The sequence below is a fragment of the Cervus elaphus genome, chromosome 23 (assembly GCF_910594005.1).
Source record: "Cervus elaphus chromosome 23, mCerEla1.1, whole genome shotgun sequence".
NCBI lineage: Eukaryota > Metazoa > Chordata > Mammalia > Artiodactyla > Cervidae > Cervus > Cervus elaphus.
In genome coordinates, this window is record NC_057837.1 from 19753981 (window position 1) to 19777100 (window position 23120).

Below are 23120 nucleotides of genomic sequence, written 5' to 3' on the forward strand. Positions count from 1 at the left end.
TGGCATAGTGACTGTTATCTCAGATGCCACCAAATAGCTTAGAAACATGTTAGAAATTATACAGCACATTCCACAGTCTCTTTACTTGAAATTGACATGGCAAAATGCCACTTGGTAATAATTTTTTTAACCAGAATTGAATAGATAAGCATTTGAAGCTATTGTGCTGAAGGGTGAGCCCCATTGTAGAAGGCTTTGGGAGGTGTTTATTCAACTCAGACCTCTACGGACCAGGTTTATTGTGCCATCTACTAAGTAGTCCTCTGTGTCTCCAGGGCCATGGCTAATTTATGCATGGGGAGAGAGAGATTGATTTGTTTTCTCAACATTCTGCCAGATGCACTGAGCTGGAGAGTCAACTTACTAGCCCTCGCCATTAAAAATAGAGATCTGTTAGTTAAATTTAATGTATATTGATGCCAAACACGCTGCCTTTAGTATTTGGCACTTTGGAAGAAAATTTAGTTAAAAACAAGCTCCACAAGCTTCCCTATTTGAACTTGAATCCTTATATGCCCTTGCAGAGTCCCCATCAGTGCGGCAATGGCCCTGGAAAAGAATTGTTGAACTGGGACTTCCCTGGTAGTCTAGTGGTTAAGAATTCACCTTGCAATGCAAGGGACCCGGGTTTGACCTGTGGTCAGGGAACTAAGGTCCAACATGTCGCAGAGCAGCTAAGCCTCTGCATTGCAACTCGATAGTCTATGGGCCACAATGAAAGATCCCACACAACACAATGAAAATGCCACGTGCTGCATCTAAGACCCAAAACAGTCAAATTAATAAATAAATATTTTTTTGAAAAAAGAATGATTTAACCAAACATCCCCAGATTGGATCCTGAGATTCAGAAAGGTCAAGTCATCTCTGTTTACCAGACCGCCTAAGAGCTCTTGGGCAATCACGATGGCTGTGGTGGTGATAAGGGGCAGAGCTGATAGGCTGGCGTGGATAGTCTGATAGTCTGTGTGGATGGGCCATTTTCAGTTGTGTGGTGGATAGCACTCTATTCATTGCCAATTCCATGAACTGAAATTGTGGTCCTTTATGTATTCATAAGGTTAACTTGCAGTAACTGTATGCATGCCCTGCACCAACCTAAATTACGAATCTCTGTAATTTGTAGTCATTTAAATGACACGTTATAAATATATGCATTTTACATACACACACACACACACACACCCTCCTGCATTGTATGTTGGGGAAGGTTAGGATGTCAACATTGGTATCAGATGACTTGGAACCACAGGACCTGCATCCCAGTTTATCATGCCCCCACTAACAGCCACACTTTACTGGCACACCTGTGTCAACACCATTCCGAATGAGTCACTCACCCTGCGTACATGTACGAATTACCTTTCACATTTAGTTTGTCAAGGAGGCAAAGGTCACATCTGGCAGAATTACTGAGTCACTGGTGGAGGAATCTGAAACCCAAATTCCCTCCACTGGATTCTCTCCCTCGCCTTTGTAAATGTTCTATTTCACCAATAAAGAGCTGTCAGCCTCAAGATTTAAAGATTTAAGATTGAAGGGGCTATAATTATTTCTCGAGGGCTCTGTCGAGATTTCTGTGGCTTACTCATTCATTGTTCCCACATGATTTTGTATTTGTCATTTTCTTTCCCCTCTGCAACAGCAGAAGTTTGTAAATTGCTGCACACAGATGGAAAACGAAGGTGAATGCAATAAATCTGAACTCGACTTTCCGTATATATCACCACTGTGAAAAGGCTGAGTAATGACTGATTAGGACAATGATTATAATGGTGGGCTTTTATTGGAAAGATAAACTGTCTTTGCCCAGGTTATTTAAGTGGAATTTTCACTCTGCTTCTTCTTTCTTTCACTTGTAGGTCCTGAATGTTCCCAGAACTACACAACGTCTAGTGGGGTAATAAAGTCCCCCGGATTCCCTGAAAAATATCCCAACAGCCTAGAATGCACCTATATTATTTTTGCACCAAAGATGTCAGAGATTATCCTGGAATTTGAAAGCTTTGACCTGGAGCCTGACTCGAATCCTCCCGGAGGGATGTTTTGTCGCTATGACCGGCTAGAAATCTGGGATGGATTCCCCGATGGTAAGCAAGGCACAAAACAACCCTAAGGGGAAGGATCTAGGGGAAGGGCCCTGGGATCCTTTTACAAGCATCATATACATGCATCACTTTAAAGAGTAGCTCAATAGGAGGAAGAAGAACAGCAATTTTCTTTATGCAGAGCGGTGATGAAATATTTGAGCCTAAGAAGACTTGGTAATTTTCTAGTCTAATGCTTTCATTTTGTGGATAAGGAAACAGAGGCCATAAAAGACTGTGCAAGGTCTCATAACCTTTTCTATGGGAAAATTGGAAGCAACCCATGGTTTTCCTGACTGAAGTATTTTGCTCATTTCATTGGCTTGCCTACTGGTTATTAATTTGTAAACTCATCAGAAGATGAGCTCTTAAGACATCAGTTAAATCAAGTCAGTCATTTTGCGAATGCAGAGACTAAGAACCAGGGAGGTTAAGTCACTGCTAAAATTTTCAGTGAACTATACACCTACTATGCTACCACATTTAGAAATTTCAGAAAGGAAGGAAGAGAGCATTTGGATATTCCTAATTTAGATGGATTCCTTGTCTGCTCTGTAGGGAATTTTTATCTTTCGGGGATCAAATCAGATTGGCACAAATCCTTGGGACACATTGTTCACATCATCTGAGTTCATCATCCATTCAAAAAATATACTTAGTGAGCACCTGCCATGTACCAGGCGCTGTAGTAATCTCTTAGCAAACAAAGCAAAGACAGATGCCCCATTTAGATTCTATCAGAGGGAATGAGGTAATAAACTGTGCACATTACAGACAATTGAATCACGTGCATGGGATGTTAGAAGGTGAGAAGTGCTATAAACAAACAAACAAAAAAAAGGAAAAGAAGAAAAAATAGAATAAAAGCATGAAAAAAATGAAGGTAAAGAGAGAAAGATGGGTGGAATTTTTTTAATAGGGTGGTCAGGTCAGGTCTTATTAAGAAAATAAGCCAGATATGAAGGAAGTGGGAGAAGTAGCCATGTGGCCAGCTAAATTAAAGTTTTCCATTTCAGTCTTTAGGAATTAGAAGGTGAATGGCAAAAATACACACCCAAATTCTGAACAGAGGGAGATAATATCAAATAATTTGTTGCAGCTGCTTTGCTAGTCTTGTGTTTAGTCTGGTTTAATAGTAAGATTTCTCTGGAGAACACACTACGCAGATCAGAAAGGGCAGCTTGGAAGTTCTTACAAATCATGCAGTTAGAGATTTGGAACTATCTATAAAATAATCAGATAATATTATCAGATGGAAGAAAGAAAGAAAGTAAATTGTAAACAAAAGCTAATATCATGTGAAAGAGATTGCCTTTGTTTTAGAAGTGACATTAAATGATCAGTGTCATTCAGTTTAGCTATGTTCCTTAGTAGTAAACAGCACTAGAGAAAATCTAGGTTTAGAGAAAGCTTATGTCATTGGAGCAAATGGGTGAGTTATCATTAGTTGAGTCTCTTATTTCCTTTATTTAACCATATAAATAGGGTTATGATGATTTTATTGAAACTCCCTCATTAAGTAATGAGATTTGTCCAAACAGAGCTCTGATTGATTTCCAAGTATTCAATCCGATAATTAGGAAAACAATATTATAATAGTATTGCAATAATAGTTGGAACATTTAATAATGGGTTTATTTGTTCACAACCCAAATTTGCAGCCTTCCTTTCTAGAACTTATATTTAAATTGACATCTGAAAAGAAGGTCCAATCAACCAACTTATGTAGAAAGGAGAGCATTGTTATTAGTGTCAAGGGTTTTCCAAAGTAGTAATTTTCTGGCTCTAGAAAATCACTGAGTTGAAGCGAAGAACAATTAACAATACGGGTTGTCAGCCTGCAATTCACCCATGTTTTGGGTGAATTGACTTATTCCTAGAGAAAACTGGCTTTGGAATATGAAAAATGTGATTGTATATTTGTTTGTATTCACCTGGCCTCATCCTGTCTATGCCAGCATCGGAGCTCACTCTTTTTTAGGCAAAATGAGAGAGTGTGTCCTGGATTTTTTTGTCAGTGGCACAAGGAACATGTTTGTCATCATAGTTCAACACACAGATTTCCTTGCCAGCAAAATCGTTTTTATTCTTTGATATCCTTTCCAAAAACAACAACCAGAAGGCACTGAAGGCTTTTAACCATTGAGTGATTTTATGTGGCGTTTTATCACAGACACTGAATTAGACGACTAAGTAATTGAAAGCGATTCAACTTGACTTCGAAGAGAAGCAGTTTACTCCAAAATGTGAGATCCAAGACGTGTACGTGGAGAAGCCCACTTCTCCAGCTAGCAGTCTCTTTGAAGCTCCGTAGATTCAAAACTAACAGCTCTGGAGTCACTGGTGAAAGTTACACATAGTTTCAGAGCCATGAGCTAAGCGTGCCTGCAGATGCTTGTGCTGAATTATGGGGCCAAATATGAATGCCTAGCTCACAGCACCTGGATGCCCGTGAAGCCAGCCCTCCATCCAGGCTGGGAAAAAGAGCTGGAAATGCTCTGTGACCTACACTTCCCAAATTATTAGGAATTATTATTACGATTTTAGGAATAAGCTTCATCAAAGCTGGATGGAATTTTATGTTAAAAATAACCTTCTAAAATGTAAATATACAGTATCAATGATACAAATATAAAATAGCAGTAATATACACCTTCCAAAATATAAATGTGTCAATTCTTTTTTTCTGGGGAAAAGTTGCAAAATCCAGATATTCTTCACCAAAAGCTTACTTTAAGAAAAATAGACTTGGCTGATCTTGTACCTATTTAAAATGACCCCCTTTTGTGTTTCTTTATTCAAAAATACTTTATTTTAATAGTACCTCTTTATAGTAGATGGTTGCTTGTTTTTCCTCATAAAAAGGTGATAGAAAGCCAAATTGTCTGATCCTAAGGTAGGGTTCTAATTAATGGAGGGATTAGTGGGAAAAATACAAAGAATGGGATTTTGCCATTTCCTATTTCAAGCAGCACAAATAGGGTGTTGCCTTCACACCTGAGAAGCAGTGGTCATCGTAGGCCTGCTCTCCCTGCAGATAGAGCTTAATGCCTGTTTTTCAAATTCTCCAGGCATTCCATTTTTTAATTATACTTCTGGTTTGGGGACACTTGGCATTCATCGCCTTGGTCTTTGGCTCCACCATAACGGAAGTAGGGAACCTAAGAGCTGCGATCATGTAAATCCACAAATGAGCACACACACAAGGCCGATCAGGGTCCTGCAGCCGCTCCAACTCAGATCAATATTGCATTAGCTTGCTAGGCTAAGGTCTTGCTGTTGTTCAGGAAAATTCAATACTTCTTTGTATTATAGTCGAAAAAGCCTTTCACTCTCCAGTCTTGAGGGTTCCTAAAGAGAGCTGCATGCTGGTGTCCGGGGGCGATGTTCAGAAGGACAGAAGGCAGATTTACCAGGCATGTCTTCAACATTATAAACCAGTGAGTCATGGAGACTCTCTAAATTATGAGTCTGCACTAGACAAGTTCTCTTCTGTTTGCTCTTTCAAAGAGACCCCCTTTCCCGCCATCCCCAGGGGAATTGGGTGATGGTGGAGGGGAGGGGAGGCAGCCAGAGCTGGTGGGGGGGAGGGGAACGGGGATGACTGCAAGCTTCCCTTGTGTGCTGTATTCCTGGTAAGGTCAGTGGCTTTGGCGAGTCGAGAACGACCCCAAAGATTAAGGCTGTAAAAGTTTGCCCACAAACACAAGAAAAAGAAAGTTATGAAACCACAACAATGGAATTTAAATGAGAGGAAAGAGTGAGGGAAGATGAATAGACTCTCAGTTCAGTTCAGTTCAGTTGCTCAGTCTTGTCCGACTCTGGGACTTCATGAACTGCAGCATGCTAAGCTTCCCTGTCCATCACCAACTCTCAGAGCTTGCTTAAACTCATGTCCATCCAGTCAGTGATGCCATCCAACCATCTTATCCTCTGTTGACCCCTTCTCCTCTTGCCTTCAATCTTTCCCAGCATCAGGGTCTTTCCCAAGGAGTGGATCAGGTCCAAAGTATTGGAATTTCAACTTCAACATCAGTCATTCCAGTGAATATTCAGGACTGATTTCCTTTAGGATTGACTAGTTTGATCTCCTTGCAGTCCAAGGGACTCTCAAGAGTCTTCTCCAACACCACAGTTCAAAAGCATCAATTTGTCAGTGCTCAGCTTTCTTTATAGTCCAATTCTCACATCCATAAATGACTACTGGAAAAACCATAGCTTTGACTAGATAGACCTTTGTTAGCAAAGTAATGTCTCTGATTTTTAATATGCTGTCTAGGTTGGTCATAGCTTTTCTTTCAAGGAGCAAGCATCTTTTAATTTCATGGCTGCAGTCACCATCTGCAGTGATTTTGGAGTCCTCCAAAATAAAGTCTTTCACTGTTTCCATTGTTTCCCCATCTATTTGCCGTGAAGTGATGGGAATGGTTGTCATGATCTTAGTTTTTTGAATGTTGAGTTTTAAGCCAGTTTTCACTCCCCTCTTTAACATTCATCAAGAGGCTCTTCAGTTCCTCTTCACTTTCTGCCGTAAGGGTGGTGTCATCTGTGTATCTGAGGTTGTTGATATTTCTCCCAGCAATCTTGATTTCCAGCTTGTGCTTCATCCAGCCCAGCATTTCTCATGATGTACTCTGCACATAAGTTAAATAAGCAGGGTGACAATATACAGCCTTGACGTACTCCTTTCCCAATTTGGAACCAATCTGTTCTTTCATGCCCAGTGTTGCTTCTTGACCTGCATACAGATTTCTCAGGAGGCAGGTCAGGTGGTCTGGTATTCCCATCTCTTTAAGAATTTTCCGCAGTTTGTTGTGATCCATACAGTCAAAGGCTTTGGCGTAGTCAATAAAGCAGAAGTAGATATTTAGACTCTAAGCCTCCCATTAAGACTGCAGACCAGAAATGGGATTCCTTTTGAGGAAAGCAAAGACCTGAGTTTATGGCTCTAGTGAGATATTTTCATGTGTATGTTTCTGGCAACTTAGCACCCCACAGGGGAAGGGGAAAGTGTTGAATTGGTGACAGGGCTACCTTCAGAATGAAGAAAGCCTGGCCAAGAGCCAGCACTTGGTGTAGGAGAATCTGAGGCCAGGATTAAAACTGGAGAGAAACAAAAATCAGTGAGAGTTTCATCTGAGAGGCTGTCTTCTGCCAACTGGGAAACCTGATACCATGACCTTTACCCCCCATCTGCAGAGCCACTGCCAGGACCCTGTGGTGCACTTTGGATCATCTGTATCCATCCCCGAAATGAGCAGCCTCCTTGTCTTCTTCTTTATAAAGCGGTTGACACACACAAATATTTGGGTGCTGGAGAGTGAGGGATGACAGAGTTTGGCAGATCCATTACTTTGGGCGCATGAAGAAGTTATCAGCTATTCAAACTTAGCATTTTGCACTAGCTCAAATAGTCAACCACTTTGGTTTAGTATTTTTTTTCTTTTCTTTCCTTTTAATTTTTAAAGATGGTTGCCCAAGAACTGAAATCCTGTTAGCCCAGGGTTTGATCACTCTATAAAGCAGGGTGTTCAGACAGCCACTGGCTAAGTAACTCAGCAGGCACGTGGGGCTTCAGGTAGGCCACATCTTATGGTGTTCGCTTTCTCGATCACACGTGAAGCTACTCCCAGCCCTCACCGACTGCCTTCTGCATCTAAGTGGTACACACTGGCCTTGGAACCCCACACCCCTGCCCACAACCCATCCCTCCAGAGAAAAGTCCACCTACCATGCCTCCTTGAACAAAGCAATAACTCTTAGTTGAAATGCACAGAACCATGGATTTCTTGGAGGGGAAAATGGTCTATACCAGATTGTCCTTCTAAGCCCAAACCATCTGGTTTGTTTTTACCATATGTGCGGTGAAAAAAATTCTAGAGAAAAAGGAGGGTTTTTTTTTTTTTTTTTTTTGGTCTTATGCTGATCTATACAGGGAAATGAAAAGATTCTCCAAGCCCAGAGGGCTTCCGCACTGTCCATAAGGCAACTTACGGTTGCTGAATTGCCATGGATCGTGTGAAAGCACTTCAACAAAGGGCTGGCCAGTTTAAGCCAAATAACAATTTGACTCCATCACAAATTCGTCGGTGTCCCCGGTCTTTCTCTGCTTCCGACACTGCCTGTCTCCCGCTGTGCAGTCAGATGGCTGATCTGGGTCCTCTCTTGTCCACTGGACCCAAGTGCCATGCAGTCACCTCTCTAAGGTTTGGGACACGAAAAACTGAGACAGAAGTCAGAAAGATGCATTTTCCCTTTGTTTTGATTGCAATTTGCCATTATGTATACTGATATTTATAGTTTCTAAATTTGCCAATTATTACAATTATTGGTCTTCAGATGCATCACCCACTGTCACTTGTCTAAGTCTGTGATGTTTGTCATAATGAGACTCCAGGACTGAAAGATGAAAGAGGAAGAAAGTGGGGATTACCCAGGGTGTGGTCAGACCTTGGTTCTGCTCTGTTGCCAGGACTGCTCTGGTCCAGGACTTTTCCCAGGATCCCCTCCTAAGTTGGGGGCGGGGAGGACAGGCAACTCCAAGAACCCTCGCTGGGTGATCAACAACCTGGCGGAGTTGCTGGGCGCTGGACTGTGTATACCATGTGGTCCTGGAGCTAAATGCCAGGGTGCACTTGGCAGCCCAAATGTCCTTTGCAATTGAAGCCAGTATTTCGATTTTGTTCCTGAAAACAGTCCTGCTCACGGGGGAATGTGGTTACGCCTGTCATTGCCCTTCTGAGCACACTTGAAAATCCTCTCCGCAAACCTGATCCAGTATGTTCACCGCAAACCAATTAACCAGGGAAGGCTTGCTTTGGGTAAGAAAACACTTCTGGGTTCCACTGGGACCCATGTCTGCAAATGGTTTTGCTGGCATGAGCTGCAGCAGAAAAGGTGTTTTCACGGTCTCTGCATTTCTCCCTCTGCAGTTGGTCCCCACATTGGGCGATACTGTGGGCAGAAGACACCAGGTCGAATCCTCTCATCGTCCGGCATCCTGTCCATGGTGTTCTACACGGACAGCGCCATAGCCAAAGAAGGCTTCTCAGCAAACTACAGTGTCCTGCAGAGCAGTGTTTCAGAAGGTCAGTACTGATGCCTCTTGCAAAGCCCTGCCTTAAATATTCTCTGCTCTTCCTCCTCACACACCTGCGGCTCTATGAAACACTAAAGACCTGTTTTGTGAGTTGGAGTGCCAAGTGTTTCTCTTTTAAATGGTTTATAGGAATATCAACAGAAAGAACTATTTGGGGTGCTTTCTTAAGAAAATTATGTGTGAGAAGGCTGCTTGTAAACCTCTGGAATTATGTGAGAAAAATTGGGAAATTTTTCTGCACCTAGAAAACTGCACCTAGAAACAATGAAATATGACCAGACCACCTACCTGGCACCCTCTGGTGTGTATTGGACTGAGAGTCAGGAAAGCACAAGTATCGATCTCTGATAATAAGGACCAGTCAGTATCAACATAGTTCACTGATAGGCAGGCAGGTAGAATGGATGGGGCATGGTAGTTTGGTTTGGAGAGACCCTGGCAGAAGCTGTTTTTGTCTTTCTTAGATGAATGAAAGTGGATATTCACCTAAAAGAAGCATGTTTCAATTTCTGTGATTACTTTCCATGAAAGAGAAAAGAAGTAATATGGTTTTGTATCTTATTAAAATACTTGACTAACTCAGTCCTTGCTCAAAGTTGATGTGGTCTCCAGCTTTTTTAAAAGCCCGAGGGAGAAAACCTGAAAGAATGATTTGGGTTTCATCAGTTTTAGCTGCTGCTGCTAAGTCGCTTCAGTCATGTCCGACTCTGTGTGACCCCACAGATGGCAGCCCACCAGGCTCCCCCATCCCTGGGATTCTCCAGGCAAGAACACTGGAGTGGGTTGCCATTTCCTTCTCCAATGCATGAGAGTGAAAAGTGAAAGTTAAGTCGCTCAGTCGTGTCCGACTCTTCGCGACCTCATGGACGGAAGCCTACCAGGCTCCTCTGTCCATGGGATTTTCCAGGCAAGAGTACTGGAGTGGGGTGCCATTGCCTTCTCCAGTGTTAGCTGCTAGGTTGTCACGTAGCACAGGGAGAAGGCAGGGGGGTTTGGAGACCTCTTTTATAGATATGCTCATGTCTTTCCTACCAGATCTTACTAGAAAAAAAAAAAAAGCCAATTAAACTTCAAAATCTTCTTTGTACTTAATTTATTTGGTTAATTCTTTCATGTATTTTTGCGCCTATTTTATATTCCAAATAACAAATCTAAAGCTTAAAAGTGTGAAACCAGTGAAAGAAAATCTTTTATGCCATAAAACATTATTAATTATGCTGGAAAATACAGAAAATGTAGAATTTTCATTGGTTGAGGTTTTTCTGGATGGCTGAGAGCCTTCTCTTTAATCTCTGAAGGTTTTTTTTTGCACTTTGGTGCTTTGAATTCACATTTTCCTGAACTTAATTATTCACTTCCCAATATCATAGTTCATATTTCTTTTTTTGTTGAGTGTATGAGGCCTAATGGAATATATGTATTTATGATTCATGGACATCATTGTGAATGTTACTATTTATGCTGTGAAACCGTGGTGGTCTTTAGGACCCTATGATACTACAGTTTACCCCTGATGGATACTCTTGTATATTAATAAGATAAACTGGTGATGTTATTAACTATGGCCAGGTCAGGGCAGGGGAATAACACAGGGGAGTCTGAAGTGGAAGCCTGGGCACCAGTGTTAAGGAGTCTGAAAGACAGAGAGTCAAGTTCTACTCAGCCCACCAAATAGAAGCTGTAAATGGACACAGAGTCTTTTTCACTTTTATTAGATCTTAAAGGAAATAGTAAAATTTTATTTAAATATAACCCGATGTGTATGCATATGACATATCTGCATACATTAACTTTGAAAGTAAATCAGAATATCCATCATTTCCTAAAAAGTCTCTAATAGTATTTATGTCACCCTAGGCCCAGTTGGAAAAATAATCAAGTATGAGATCTTTATAGCCTTGATTTGAAGAATTCTTGCCATGAAAATGCACATATCAGTGCTACAATTCCATAAGCCCCTTGCTGTCATCTATTGTAAGATTTTGTGTAAACATCAAAATAAAGTTTTTAGTTTTCCAGATCAAAAAAGAAAATATGCATCTTAGGTTCCCCTGCATTTTGTTGACTTTGGACCATTGTTTTTTTTCTTTCAGACTTCAAATGTATGGAAGCTCTGGGCATGGAATCTGGAGAGATCCACTCTGACCAGATTACAGCTTCTTCCCAGTACAGCACCAACTGGTCTGCTGAACGCTCCCGCCTCCATTATCCTGAGAATGGGTGGACCCCAGGAGAGGATTCCTACAGAGAGTGGATTCAGGTATGTGGCTTCTACTTGGCACATCAGGGTAGAGAGTTTGGATTGTCTACACAGGTTTTTGAAAGAAATGTGCCGTCATGAGTACCTTCCAATCAGAAGGACAAGGGGACACCAAATGTAATTACTCTGCAGAATTCACAGGATCAGAGAAAAGCCCAGGTGATTTCCCTGAAAACCCATTTAGCTTCTCAGATATTCGCATATGACTTTTAACAGAATCTGAGCACAGATGTCTCACTTGGATAACAACTCAAAGTTATGATTTTTTTTTCCCAACAGCTACACAGTTTCTATTGATGTGCTTCCTACTTCAACAGATCTTCATTTCCTTAATGAAATACCTTAACTGTACTCACAGCTGTGCATGAAGTCATTGTTTGATAAGGTGTTTTGTTTGTTTGTTTGCTCAGGGTAGAAGAGAAGAACGAGGCTGAGGTTTACTTTCTCACACTGGTGTCCACGTAGCATGTGCCCAGAAAGCGGTTTAACTGAGGGTGTTGGTGTCTGTGGATTTCGTACAGGCACATACATATGAAATGTACACATCTCCGTCCTTAGTAGTGATGTCGGTTCTGTTTCCCCACTTTGATACTCCCTGTCTGCCTTCACCCTTCCACCCTCCACAGGCTCCCCTCCTCTGCACCCCCACCTGGACTTGTCTCCCAGCTCATCCCTGGCATCACTCCCAAAGTCTAAACTTGCCCAACCTTGATGTCTGGACACTCTCACCCAAGGCCTGATGTTCAGGTTCTTGACTTTTTCACCCACTGTCAAATCAAACATCATATCTGACTGTGTGGGTTCAACTGTGGGCAAATTATCCAACATTTTTTGCTGAAGGATCCAGACTTCCTTTTCAGGAGTGTAGGCAGAGCCTGTCTTGCACTCATTTCAAGATATATAAAAATGACTAATTCCCAGGGAGAGTTCCTAAGCAAGAAAAAATACCAGGATGATTAATCCCCTCCTTTCTACATCTACGGCTGTTTCAGTCTTTTGAGCACAAATACCAGATTTTGTTTTACTTTGGAAAGGTCAATATTAGTTTAACATACACTTAAAGTGAAATGGCCTATTTCAGGAGGCTGAACTCACACTAACCTCAAAATGATAACACTGAGAAATGTGTAGAGGGTGGGAAAAGAAGAGGCAGTTAGATTGGGATCGCTGTATCCAGCTCTCCATGAAGTCAGAAATGAAATGAGCTTGCCTACGTCAAACGAGCTCTTGAAGACTCGCCTTTCCACATCCCCTGACCAGTCAGCAATTCAGTGTGATTGACCTGCCTCTAGAGGGGTGCTTACGTTTTGCAGAGCTAAGCAAGTTTGCATGGTAATATAGTCGTCTTCTTGGTGACATGGAGAAAACTCAATAATTTAGGGATGGTGGTCTTGCAAGAGTTTGGAAAATGCAACGGTAGCAATTCTTCTGGGCAAGGATTTCTGTCAGTAGAAGCGTAGAGACAGAATGGGCGCTCACAAAGCATTTGTCAGTGGGATAGACTTTACATCACTCTTAGGAGTAATGTGCCGTTTAAGATGGCCCCAGAAGAGAAATTTCAAATGGTTCAGCTCTCTATCAAAGTATGGTTCAGATATGCTAAGTAACCAAAACCCTCCAGGCAAGAAGGTTTGCCTCTTGCTAATTGTACCCCCCACATCTCTGGTCGGCATGCCTGCATGCGTGCTAAGTCAACTCAGTCATGTCCAACTCTTTGTGACCCTATGGACTGTAGCCCGCAAGGCTCCTTTGTCCTTGGGATTTCCTAGGCAAGAATACTGGAGTGGGTTGCCATTTCCTTCTCCAAGGGATCTTCCCCACCCAGGGATCAAACCTGAGTCTCCTGTGTTTCCTGCATTGACAGGTGAATTCTCTACCACTGAGCCACCGGGGAAGTCCTGTCTGGTTGGTGTTGGTGGTGGGGGGTGCCCTCTGTCCCACATCTTCTCACACTGGAACTTAGCTGGAGGGAAAAGTCATCATCCAGAACCTGTCACCAAGACAGACAGAGGCAGGGAGCATGGCCAAGCACACTGGCTCCTGACGCTGTGTCCAGGAATGCTTCACCACATTCATTGCCAAAGCACCTCCCAGGGCCACACTTAACTTCCGAGGGGCAACGAGGGAGGGAGGGAGAACAGATAGAAGTGTTTGTGCCAGCACAAATGACATGTGTCATTCACGGGGTCATTGCAACGTACAGAGTGTTTACTATGTGCCCCGACTTCAGCTGGGTACTTGACACATTTTTATTTAATCCTCATAGCAGCCCTATGATGGAGATCTAGCTAACCTCATTTTTAAAATGAGGAGCCCAAGATTCAAAGAGATGAGTAAATGCCCCGAGATGAGAGGCTTGGAGGCGAGGTCTGTTGGACTCCATGTGCTTCATCTTCGTCATTGACTCCTATACATTCAGGAGTATCTTCTGAGGCATCGGTCTCCTTTTATACTTTTCCTTGTGCTGAGAAGGCTCACGTGGGATGGTTTGGGGGTGTCCTGTTTCTAAACTGAGAATGTGGGGCCTTTGCTCATCCATCCCTCTGGGAGGTGAATGTCAACGACAGTTCACCTGGAGGGAAAATGATCGTTATCTCCTGTGGGGGCGGGCCGGCGGTAAGGAGCTTAGCGAGTTCATTGCCATGCTAGATGCGTCTGTGTACATAGTGGGAGCTCTTATTATCCACCCATCACCTAATTATGAATAATTTCATGTGTTTCCAGCTTTTCTGAAACTCCTTAGAAGCAGTGGGCTGGTTGCTTTCATTGGGTGGATGCCTAATAAATTAAGCCACAAGCACAGCGTAAGGGAGATGCAGGGCAGGAGGCACCTCCCCCCACCGCCCCCCAAACCCAGAGGACCCCTCCACACCTGACAGTCCCATTTGTATGCGCAGGGAATGCGGATGGAATTTGTTTTCTTTTTCAGCTTTGTCACATTTTACATGAAATGTACCCCACCAAACATGTTGCTGTAGCAACAAGGACAAACACTTGCATGTGTTAAATTAATAAGGCAGCCCTGGAAGCTGACTCTCCCTCAAGACAGGAACAGTCTTTGGTTCAATTGTTTTCTTTAGGAAATTACCGAGTGACATAAAAAAACAATGCGTCGTTAACCACCGGTGTGGATGTCCTCTGTGGTGCTTCCTGTGGGATCTGTTGTCTGGCAGAAAGCTTAAGAACCTGGCAAGGGGCTGTGTAGTGAGGAGGAGCATGAAGGGAAGTCCCGACTTGGATGTTTTCACGTGGTCACATCCTGGTCTGAAGGCCGTTTTGTATCCTGAGAGGCAAAAACCTCCTCTTGTCTACTGCAGAGTTAAATCACCCTGTGAACTTTGCCCTTTTTTTTCCCCCCCAGAGTATTCCATTCTGGTCTGTATCCTAGAACTACTGATCTTACTATTCTATTCATTTCATCTTTATCTTCTTTTTGTTTCTGGTTAAGCAGTCAAGGATTCCGAGGAATCAGTGTTACCAGTGGTGCTATAAAAAATTCTTAATTTTCAAGCACATCCTTTGAGCCCAAGCCATTAACCTCATTGACACTGAGTTTTATTTTCCTATAAAATAAAGGTAGCGTAAGCTTCCCAGGTGGCTCAGCAGTCAAGTATTCACCTCCAATGCAGGAGCCGCGGGAGACATGGGTTTGCCACCCCTGAGTTGGGAAGATCCTCCCTGGAGGATGGCATGGCAGCCCACTCCAGTATTCTTGCCTGGAGAATTCCATGGACAGAGGAGCCTGGCAGAAAGCTTAAGAACCTGGCAAGGGGCTGTGTAGTGAGGAGGAGCATGAAGGGAAGTCCCGACTTGGACATTTTTACGTGATCACATGTAGCCCTCCATTCCATGGCAGGCTACGGTCCATGGGTCACAAAGAGTCGGACACAACTGAAGTGACTTAGCACTCTTGCACAAAGGTAACATAGCCTTCCTCATTCAAGCTCTGGCAGTCTTGCCAGAGACAGTGGATCTCGGAGAAAGGCAGGCTCAGATTTTTCTTTTCACATCTGCAAACTAAGTGCATAGAGTATGTGTCTGATCAGAAGACATGTTATCCTAAATCCTAGTATAGCCATTCACACACAAAGCAGAATTTAATTCGTTAATTAGTTCGATGTTTTATTAATGATGGTGTTCACCGCGCTGTAAACAGATTTATCCTTCTAGCTTTAATTAAAGCTCCTGGGAGCGCTTTCCTCAAAACAACTGTGATTTTCTCTGATTAAAATGCCAGGAGACAAGAGAAGAAAAAAAAAAAAGGCAAGAGACATAATGCCTGGATGGAGTATGAACTTTGTTGATCCGAAGAAATAAAAATGGCACTAGGGACTAATCGATTACTTACTACACCCTCTAATGACTTTAGAAATAGAATTACTTCACACACCAACTCAAGTTGAAACTCTGCGTGTCTCCAAATTTGGTAGCATTGTCTTTTGTGGGGGGAAGAAAAAAGATTGGTGCTAGATTATTCATGCTGTCACTTATTCCAGAGGAGCAGAAAGCAGCTGGCTTCTAAACCACATCCTGCTTTGTTTGGTCCCTCAGCCCTATTATGGATTAATCCCATAGAAGAGAGAAATCTCTGAGAAGACCCTCTGTAGCTCTAAGAATCCATCAGCAAGCCCCATCTCTGTTCACTACATTTTCTGGTTCATTCCGAGGGATGAGGAGAAGGAAAGTTCCAGAAGAGAGAAACTCATGCTAACCTTCTCCAGAAGCTTGTTCCCGTATTTTCCTTTTACCTTCTATGCATTTTCCTTGGATAATATTCCACATTTTCTAACTGAAGGAGCTTTGAAAAGTGACACCAGTAACCAAAGACCTTGGTGTAAGGAGATGAGCTGAACTGAGTCAAAACACGCCTACAACCACACACACACACACACATTCAGGGTTCACTCACTCACAGCCACAGCCATGGGGTCTAAGAAAGTGGGTGCCCTCATCCAAGCTGGTCAAATCCAAGCGACCCTGAGGTTGCTTGGAGGATTTTAAAATTCATTTTAAGACATGTTCTAACGACAAAACCTTATTATGTTTCTATAGCATTTTCCCTGTTTAAAAGCCTCTTTTCAAACACTAAGACTTAAGACATCCCATTTTAGTTTTAAATGTAAGCGAAATGGACCAGAGGTTTTTTTATCTGCATTTTCTCATGAAAAAGCTCAAGGCCAGACAGATTGAATATTTCATCAAGTCCCTTTTTGGGGGAAGGCTGCAACCTGTGGGAGAGTCAGCCTCACACAACCAAAGAGGACCTTCTTCCTCGGACTTGGGACTTGAGTCTCTGGGCACCTGGAGAGCTGGAGGGCAGGTGGCCGCTGGAGAATCACAGCCCAGGTTGAGATCTGAGCCAGGCCCAGGTGTAGCTGGCCTTTGCAGAGCTCTTTGGCTGTTGGAATTACCACTTGTTTTTTCAAATTTATCTACTTATTTTTGTCTGTGCTGGGTCTTTGCTGCTGCAAGCAGGCTTTCCCTAGTCGCGGCAATCGGGGCTCACTCTCTTGTTGCAGAGCACAGGCTGTAGGTGTGAGGGCTCAGTAGTTGTGGTACCTGAACTTAGTTGCTCTGCGGCATGGGAGATCTTCCCGGAACAGGGATCAAACCCGTGTCCTCTGCATTGCCAGGCAGATTCTTTACCCCTTGACCAGCAGAGAAGTCAGGAATTGTTTTTCACTTCCTGCTCTGTCCAGTGCAGTAAGCTGTACAGATTCTGTCACACCAGTTATACTGAGCAAAGTGAAAAGCCTGGTGAGGTCTTAAGGCCTCCTGATTCACAGAGGAAATTGTCATGCCCTTCTCCAGGTTTCAGCCCCCAGCCTCAAGGTCTTCCTTTTAGTCCAGGAGGTTCTTCAAGGTTTACTATCATTAGGCACCTCCATATCCACCCAAGATTGTGAATTGTTGCTACCAGCAACCTCCATAGTAGCTGCATCACGACTCAGAAGCTGAATTATTCTCCCTTAACAAGAACGGAAGCTTCCCTTGTGGCTCAGCTAGTAAAGAATCCGCCTGTAATGCAGGAGACCTAGATTCAGTCCCTGGGTTGGGAAGATCCCCTGAAGAAGGGAAAGGCTACCCACTCCAGTATTCTGGCCTGGAGAATCCCATGGACTGTATAGTCCATGGGGTTGCAAAGAGTCAGACACAACTGAGCAACTTTCACTTACACTTACTTAACAAGAATGGAGGCAGAACATCATTTAAAGGCATAGACCTGATGTCGAGAGCTGAGTAAGGGCTAGCTGGACATCCTTGATGTGCCAAATGGAATGAAATAATTCGTGAATTCTTGGAAGTGTTCCCTCTGACACACAGCACTGCAACACGTTTTTATTGGATTTTAGGTGGGAGAAGTGAGTGCTGTTTATTCGATTAGAAGAATTCGTTATCTGAAACCCTTGTTTTAGTCTTTGAGGCTTTCCCCAGATTGAAAGTAGAAGCTGAAGAAATTTATCTTAAGGCTCTTAAATGTCATTTATTTTCACAAGTTTCATATCTCATTTTCTTTCGTTCACCACTCTTTTGGACGAATCTTTCATTCTCTCATATGAATGTGTTGAGTGTGGAAAGGGATCTCCTATGAAATAGTTTGTGATATTTTCATACAACTACTAGTTTCTGACAGATTTATAATCTGTGTTCAAAATCTGCTTGAATTGGACTAATCCAGAACGAACATGTTATCCTGACTATAAAGTCTCTTGACTTTATCCTGACTATATAGTCAGGTCTTACCCCTTCAGAGGGGTGTTTTCTCATTCAGATCATTAGTAAATTGCTGAAACTGCAATAAAATGCTTTATAAATGTGTTACTAGAGAACTGATGAAAATAGCTGACTGGGCTGCCTAAATGTGGAATGACACATGTAAAATATAATGTTGGCAAATTTAGGGAAAATACAGCTGTTCAACTGAATGTTTATTCCCCAGGTGTGCTCTGTGTGTGTGCAACTAATATTAAGTTGCTATTTTAATGGAAACATTGATCTGGAAGGGAGACAGTCTGCTTTTTTAAAAAGTCACCCAGGTGAGCCTTTGGTTATCTTACCCTAGTTCTGCAGTGACTTATAGTCCCTGCACAAAATAAATGCTTTACCTCCCATCTTTCATGTATCACAGACCTGTTATCTCTAACTAGGTTTCCAGCCAGGAAGCTTGTATTCCAAAAGTTATTGTCTCCAGAGGGACTTTTCCTAATGCTTTTTCTGATACCTTGGTGGTTTGTGTTACAGAAAGTCATTTGAAAGAAATGTATAATAGGAGATGTATATAGAGACAGAAGAAATTCCAAGGTTTCTGTTGTTTTTGAAGTAGGATATGATTGGGGAAAAACAGAATGCACATGTGACATAATTATTATTTAGACATTTTTAGCTGTCTTTTGTCACAGAGAAAAATATTGAGATGACTTTAACCATTTTGGTCAAGTTGACAACTTAATTTTAAAAATCAGTCAAAGGATTTAGTATTTCATGTCAACACACTTTAAAAAATGTATGACATTTAAAGAAGCCTCTTTGATTTTTATGATGAAGCATCACTGGGAAGACAGTGTTGAAAGAACCACAACAGTTTAGGTAGAATTACACTTAAAATTGGGCTTCTCTGGTAGCTCAGACAGTAAAGAATCCACCTGCAATGTGAGAGACCTGGCTTCTATCCCTGGGTTGGGAAGATCCCCTTCAGGAGGACAAGGCAACCCCCTCCAGTATTCTTGCCTGGAGAATCCCCATGCACAGAGGAGCCTATAGTCCATGAGGTCTCAGTCAGACGTGACTGAGCGACTAAGCATGAGCACATTTAAAATAAGTTAGTTTGTAGGGCATGAACCTTCCTTTTTGTCTGCTGTTTTGATTTCTTATTGTGTTATACCAGTGTTGTTTATCTGGAACTTACATTCATAGCTAAATTCTAGAGGAGAGGTTTCTATTTTTTTTTTTCCAGAATATCTTGACTTTAAGAGTATGATTAAACATAGGTGCAAACATCCTTTTGTCTAAATTCCTTAATTTGCATGCGTTTAGAGGGATTATCGAGAAGGCAATGGCACCCCACTCCAGTACTCTTGCCTGGAAAATCCCATGGACAGAGGAGCCTGGTAGGCTGCCATCCATGGGGTCGCGAAGAGTCGGACACGACTGAGCAACTTCACTCTCACTTTTCACTTTCCTGCATTGGAGAAGGAAATGGCAACCCACTCCAGTGTTCTTGCCTGGAGAATCCCAGGGACGGGGGAGCCTGGTGGGCTGCCATCTATGGGGTCGCACAGAGTCGGACACGACTGAAATGACTTAGCAGCAGCAGCAGCAGTAGCAGAGGGATTAAGTGATTTGCAAGACCACAGAGCAAGTTCTTGACTGAACCTGGGTTGGAATTGCAGTGTTCTGGCCCCCACATCTTTGCTCCCACTCTGTTGTAACAGTATGAGAAAATGAATTTGGATCCTTTCTGAACATGGCTTCTGAAGACCAGGAAAGCCCACGTAAATGCCAGTGTATCCCTACTCAGCTACTGATTAGTGACTGATGTCTAGTAAATCGAACCATCACTGCAGAAGCTTTAATTTAAACAAAAGATTGGACTTTGTCTAGAGCAGAGTTTCTGTGTCTGGACAACCCTGACCTTATGGACTGGATAATTCTTAGTGTGGGGACTGTCCTGTGTGTTGTAGGGTATTTAGCACCATCTTCCACCCACTAGAAGCCGGTAAGAGACACAGATATGCACACACACCCTCAGTCATGACAACCAAAAACACTTCCAGGTGTTACCCAATGTCCTATTTGGGTGCAAATTTATCCCCAGTTGAAAACCACTGGTGTAGAAGATACCACAAATCCCAACCAAGTCATTTTTTAAAATAATCAAACTGATCAGCATTTTGAAATAAAAAGTTGCTGTTTGCTTGGCTGGCTTTTGTCACGTTTCAAACTCTTATCGTAGATAGGGTTTGAACAGAACCATAGTTCTTTTGTTTTCCAAAAATACAAATGCATGTGTTTACTTTATGCAGGAAAATAGCATCATAAACCTGCTTGCTTGTTTATCTTAAAGCTTCACTATTTTTAGCTTTTAAAAGTGAACTGTTTTTAGCTAAATAAATACAGATGTTATTTCAGACATGACTGAGTCTCAGAATGCTCTGATAAGGATGAGGCTAAGGAAAGGAAACACAAGGATAAACTCAGCAGTCATCATTGACAAGATTTAGGGAAAATAATTATGAAATGAGCTCTTCTATACTAGGACTCTGTGTGTTCCTGACCTTGACTTACCTGTTTGAGTTTTTCTTTTTGCCATATATAAATCAACAGTTGTGGTTTTTTTTTTAACTTCAAAAGTAATCAAGAGTAAGGAATTGCATTTGAAAACCTGTCTATTGCTTGTTAACTTATCTTTACATGGGAAACATATTACTAAGTTTCGAATTCTGAAACCTAAACAAGTAAGGAGCCATCAATTACCAGCCAGTTTCATATCTGTGGACCAATAGGAAGGCAAGGTTGATGGTCTTACATCTGTTTTAGGTGAAAGACTGTTCCTGTCTGTGGTATTTAAAATTTAAAGAACTTCTGTTGTTATACAATTGGGAATCCTCAGGGAGTAAAATGCTAATGAAATCCATAACATGCACAGATTTTATGATACCAGTTTTAAGAAATTCCTTTGGTGGGGTTTGTTGATTTCTGCCCTGGCTTTAATAATTATACCTTTTAGAGAGTGTGTTAATGTTCACATATCAGAGAAATGGCTACGTTTATGCAGTGTGTAAAGCAGCACACAAATTTCTAAGCTTTAAATAACTTTCATATCAGAACTTGAAAGCCCCAGAGCAAAAAATGTGTGTTCTTCAGAATCAGCAGAACCCAGAGTTTGAAACTTTTCAAGCACATCCACGGCAACCTTCTTCAAAAAGGTGAAAAAGGTCCACGATGGAAATTCCAAAGCCAGGATGTGCGTGTGTATTCTGTATATTTCTCATTTAATGCACCATTTGAAAGCTCCACATCAAAATGGCAATTTTTATCCACATCAAAATAGCCATTTTGGATCTGACCTGAACCAAAGACACACGAAAACAGACACATACTTCTTTCCTTTCTCCACAGCAAGCCCCCAGCCTTCACATTTCATTCAGTTGTACACTCAAATAAAGAAAGGAGAGTAGATTAAATTAAAAATGCTCTATAAATCCCAATAGTAATAAAGTGCATTATGCTTTTATATTTCCAACTATCGAACAAAGTAAGCATTTGAGACTAATTGCACATGTTATGACAGAATAATCACATATGTACTTGTACAAGTGACTTATACATTTTTTTTCAGCTCTATTTGCCTCCAGGGGTTAAAAACATATTTATGGCCTGCCTCTAATTGCCTTCCTTCAGAAGAATGAAGTCTTAATTTTACCAAAGTTTTATTTTTCTTACAATCCCAGTGCTTTAAAAATGTAACTACATTTTTTTGGATTTAGCAGAAAAATAAATAAGCTCCTTTATTCTTTTAGCAAGCCTGAGAGGGCAACAGATAGAATTCTTCAAGGGATGGCTGATTGGATGCGACGGCTTCTGAAATCCTTTCAAGCATTTAAGATTCTGTGATTCTATTAAAAATAAATTTACTCCATCAGTTGGTGCCCTGGGCTTGCTTAAATGAGAATATAAATATGTGAAGCATAGCTGGAACTCGTTTTAAATACTACTGATAACCATATCAGGCAACACATAGCAAAAAAAAATTTTTTTCTTAATTAAAAAGTTTTTTTTTTTTTCCTTAGATCAAGTCATTGTTTAGATTGGCTTCACCCTGAAGCTTATCTGAGGATTTCACATAGAAACCACACTAGTGGGGCTGTTTCACTTGATCCTTTTGAGTGAGTTCAGGGGGAAGTGCAGCCCACTAGGGGAGATAAGATGAAGCCTGGACAGTTCACCTTTCATGTCTCCCCAGTCTTTGACAGAAGTATCTGTAAGGCATAAGCTCAACCACCATTCCAGCCTATTCACACCTTAAAGTCTGGCCAACATTCGGTCTTTCTTCTTTCCTTAAGAAGACAAACACAAAGTGCAATTCGAAGCATGTTATAGGCCATCATACTAATGCAGAAATGTGGAAGGAAGAAAAGCAGGGCGGGAGATCCAGTTGTCTGGAGAATCATCACAGAGGTCTCAATGCTTCTAAGACTTGATGTATTTACTTAGGGCTAAAACTGATGGCGCATAGACCTGGTCTCTAAAGAGAAAGACCAAGACCCTGGTAAAGACATAGGCTGATGCCTACAGGTGCAGGAAATGTGACAGAGCCTTAAGTTTGAAGATCTGGAAATTAAATATAAAACTTCCAGTGGGAAATACTCATGATAATAAACAGAAGTTAACAAATCATATGAACTGTGGAATACTGAACAGACTGTATTTGATATTTCAGGAGGTACACAGAGTTCATGGGGAAAAGAGAAAAGAACTTTTAAGTTCCCAGTCTTACACAATGAAGATAAAGTATGCAGAATTTTCCTGGCCTATTTTTTTTTTTCTACTGGGGTATAATTGCTTTACAATGTTATGTTAGTTTCCACTGTACAGCAAAATGAATCAGCCATATATGTACATGTATCTCCTCCCTTTTGGATTTCCTTTCCATTCAGATCACTACAGAGAATTA

General features: G+C 41.8%; 1 protein-coding gene across 4 annotated transcripts in view; it reads left to right on the plus strand.

Annotated features, from left to right (window-relative positions):
* NRP1 (neuropilin 1) overlaps window positions 1-23120 on the plus strand; it is a 146202-nt gene that overhangs the window by 61669 nt on the left and 61413 nt on the right. For all 4 annotated transcript variants that reach the window (XM_043883549.1, XM_043883547.1, XM_043883548.1 and 1 more), the window contains 3 exons: window positions 1863-2090; window positions 9020-9175; window positions 11280-11446. In XM_043883549.1, the coding sequence (XP_043739484.1) occupies window positions 1863-2090; window positions 9020-9175; window positions 11280-11446 (551 nt within the window). The remainder of the gene's footprint in view (window positions 1-1862; window positions 2091-9019; window positions 9176-11279; window positions 11447-23120) is intronic.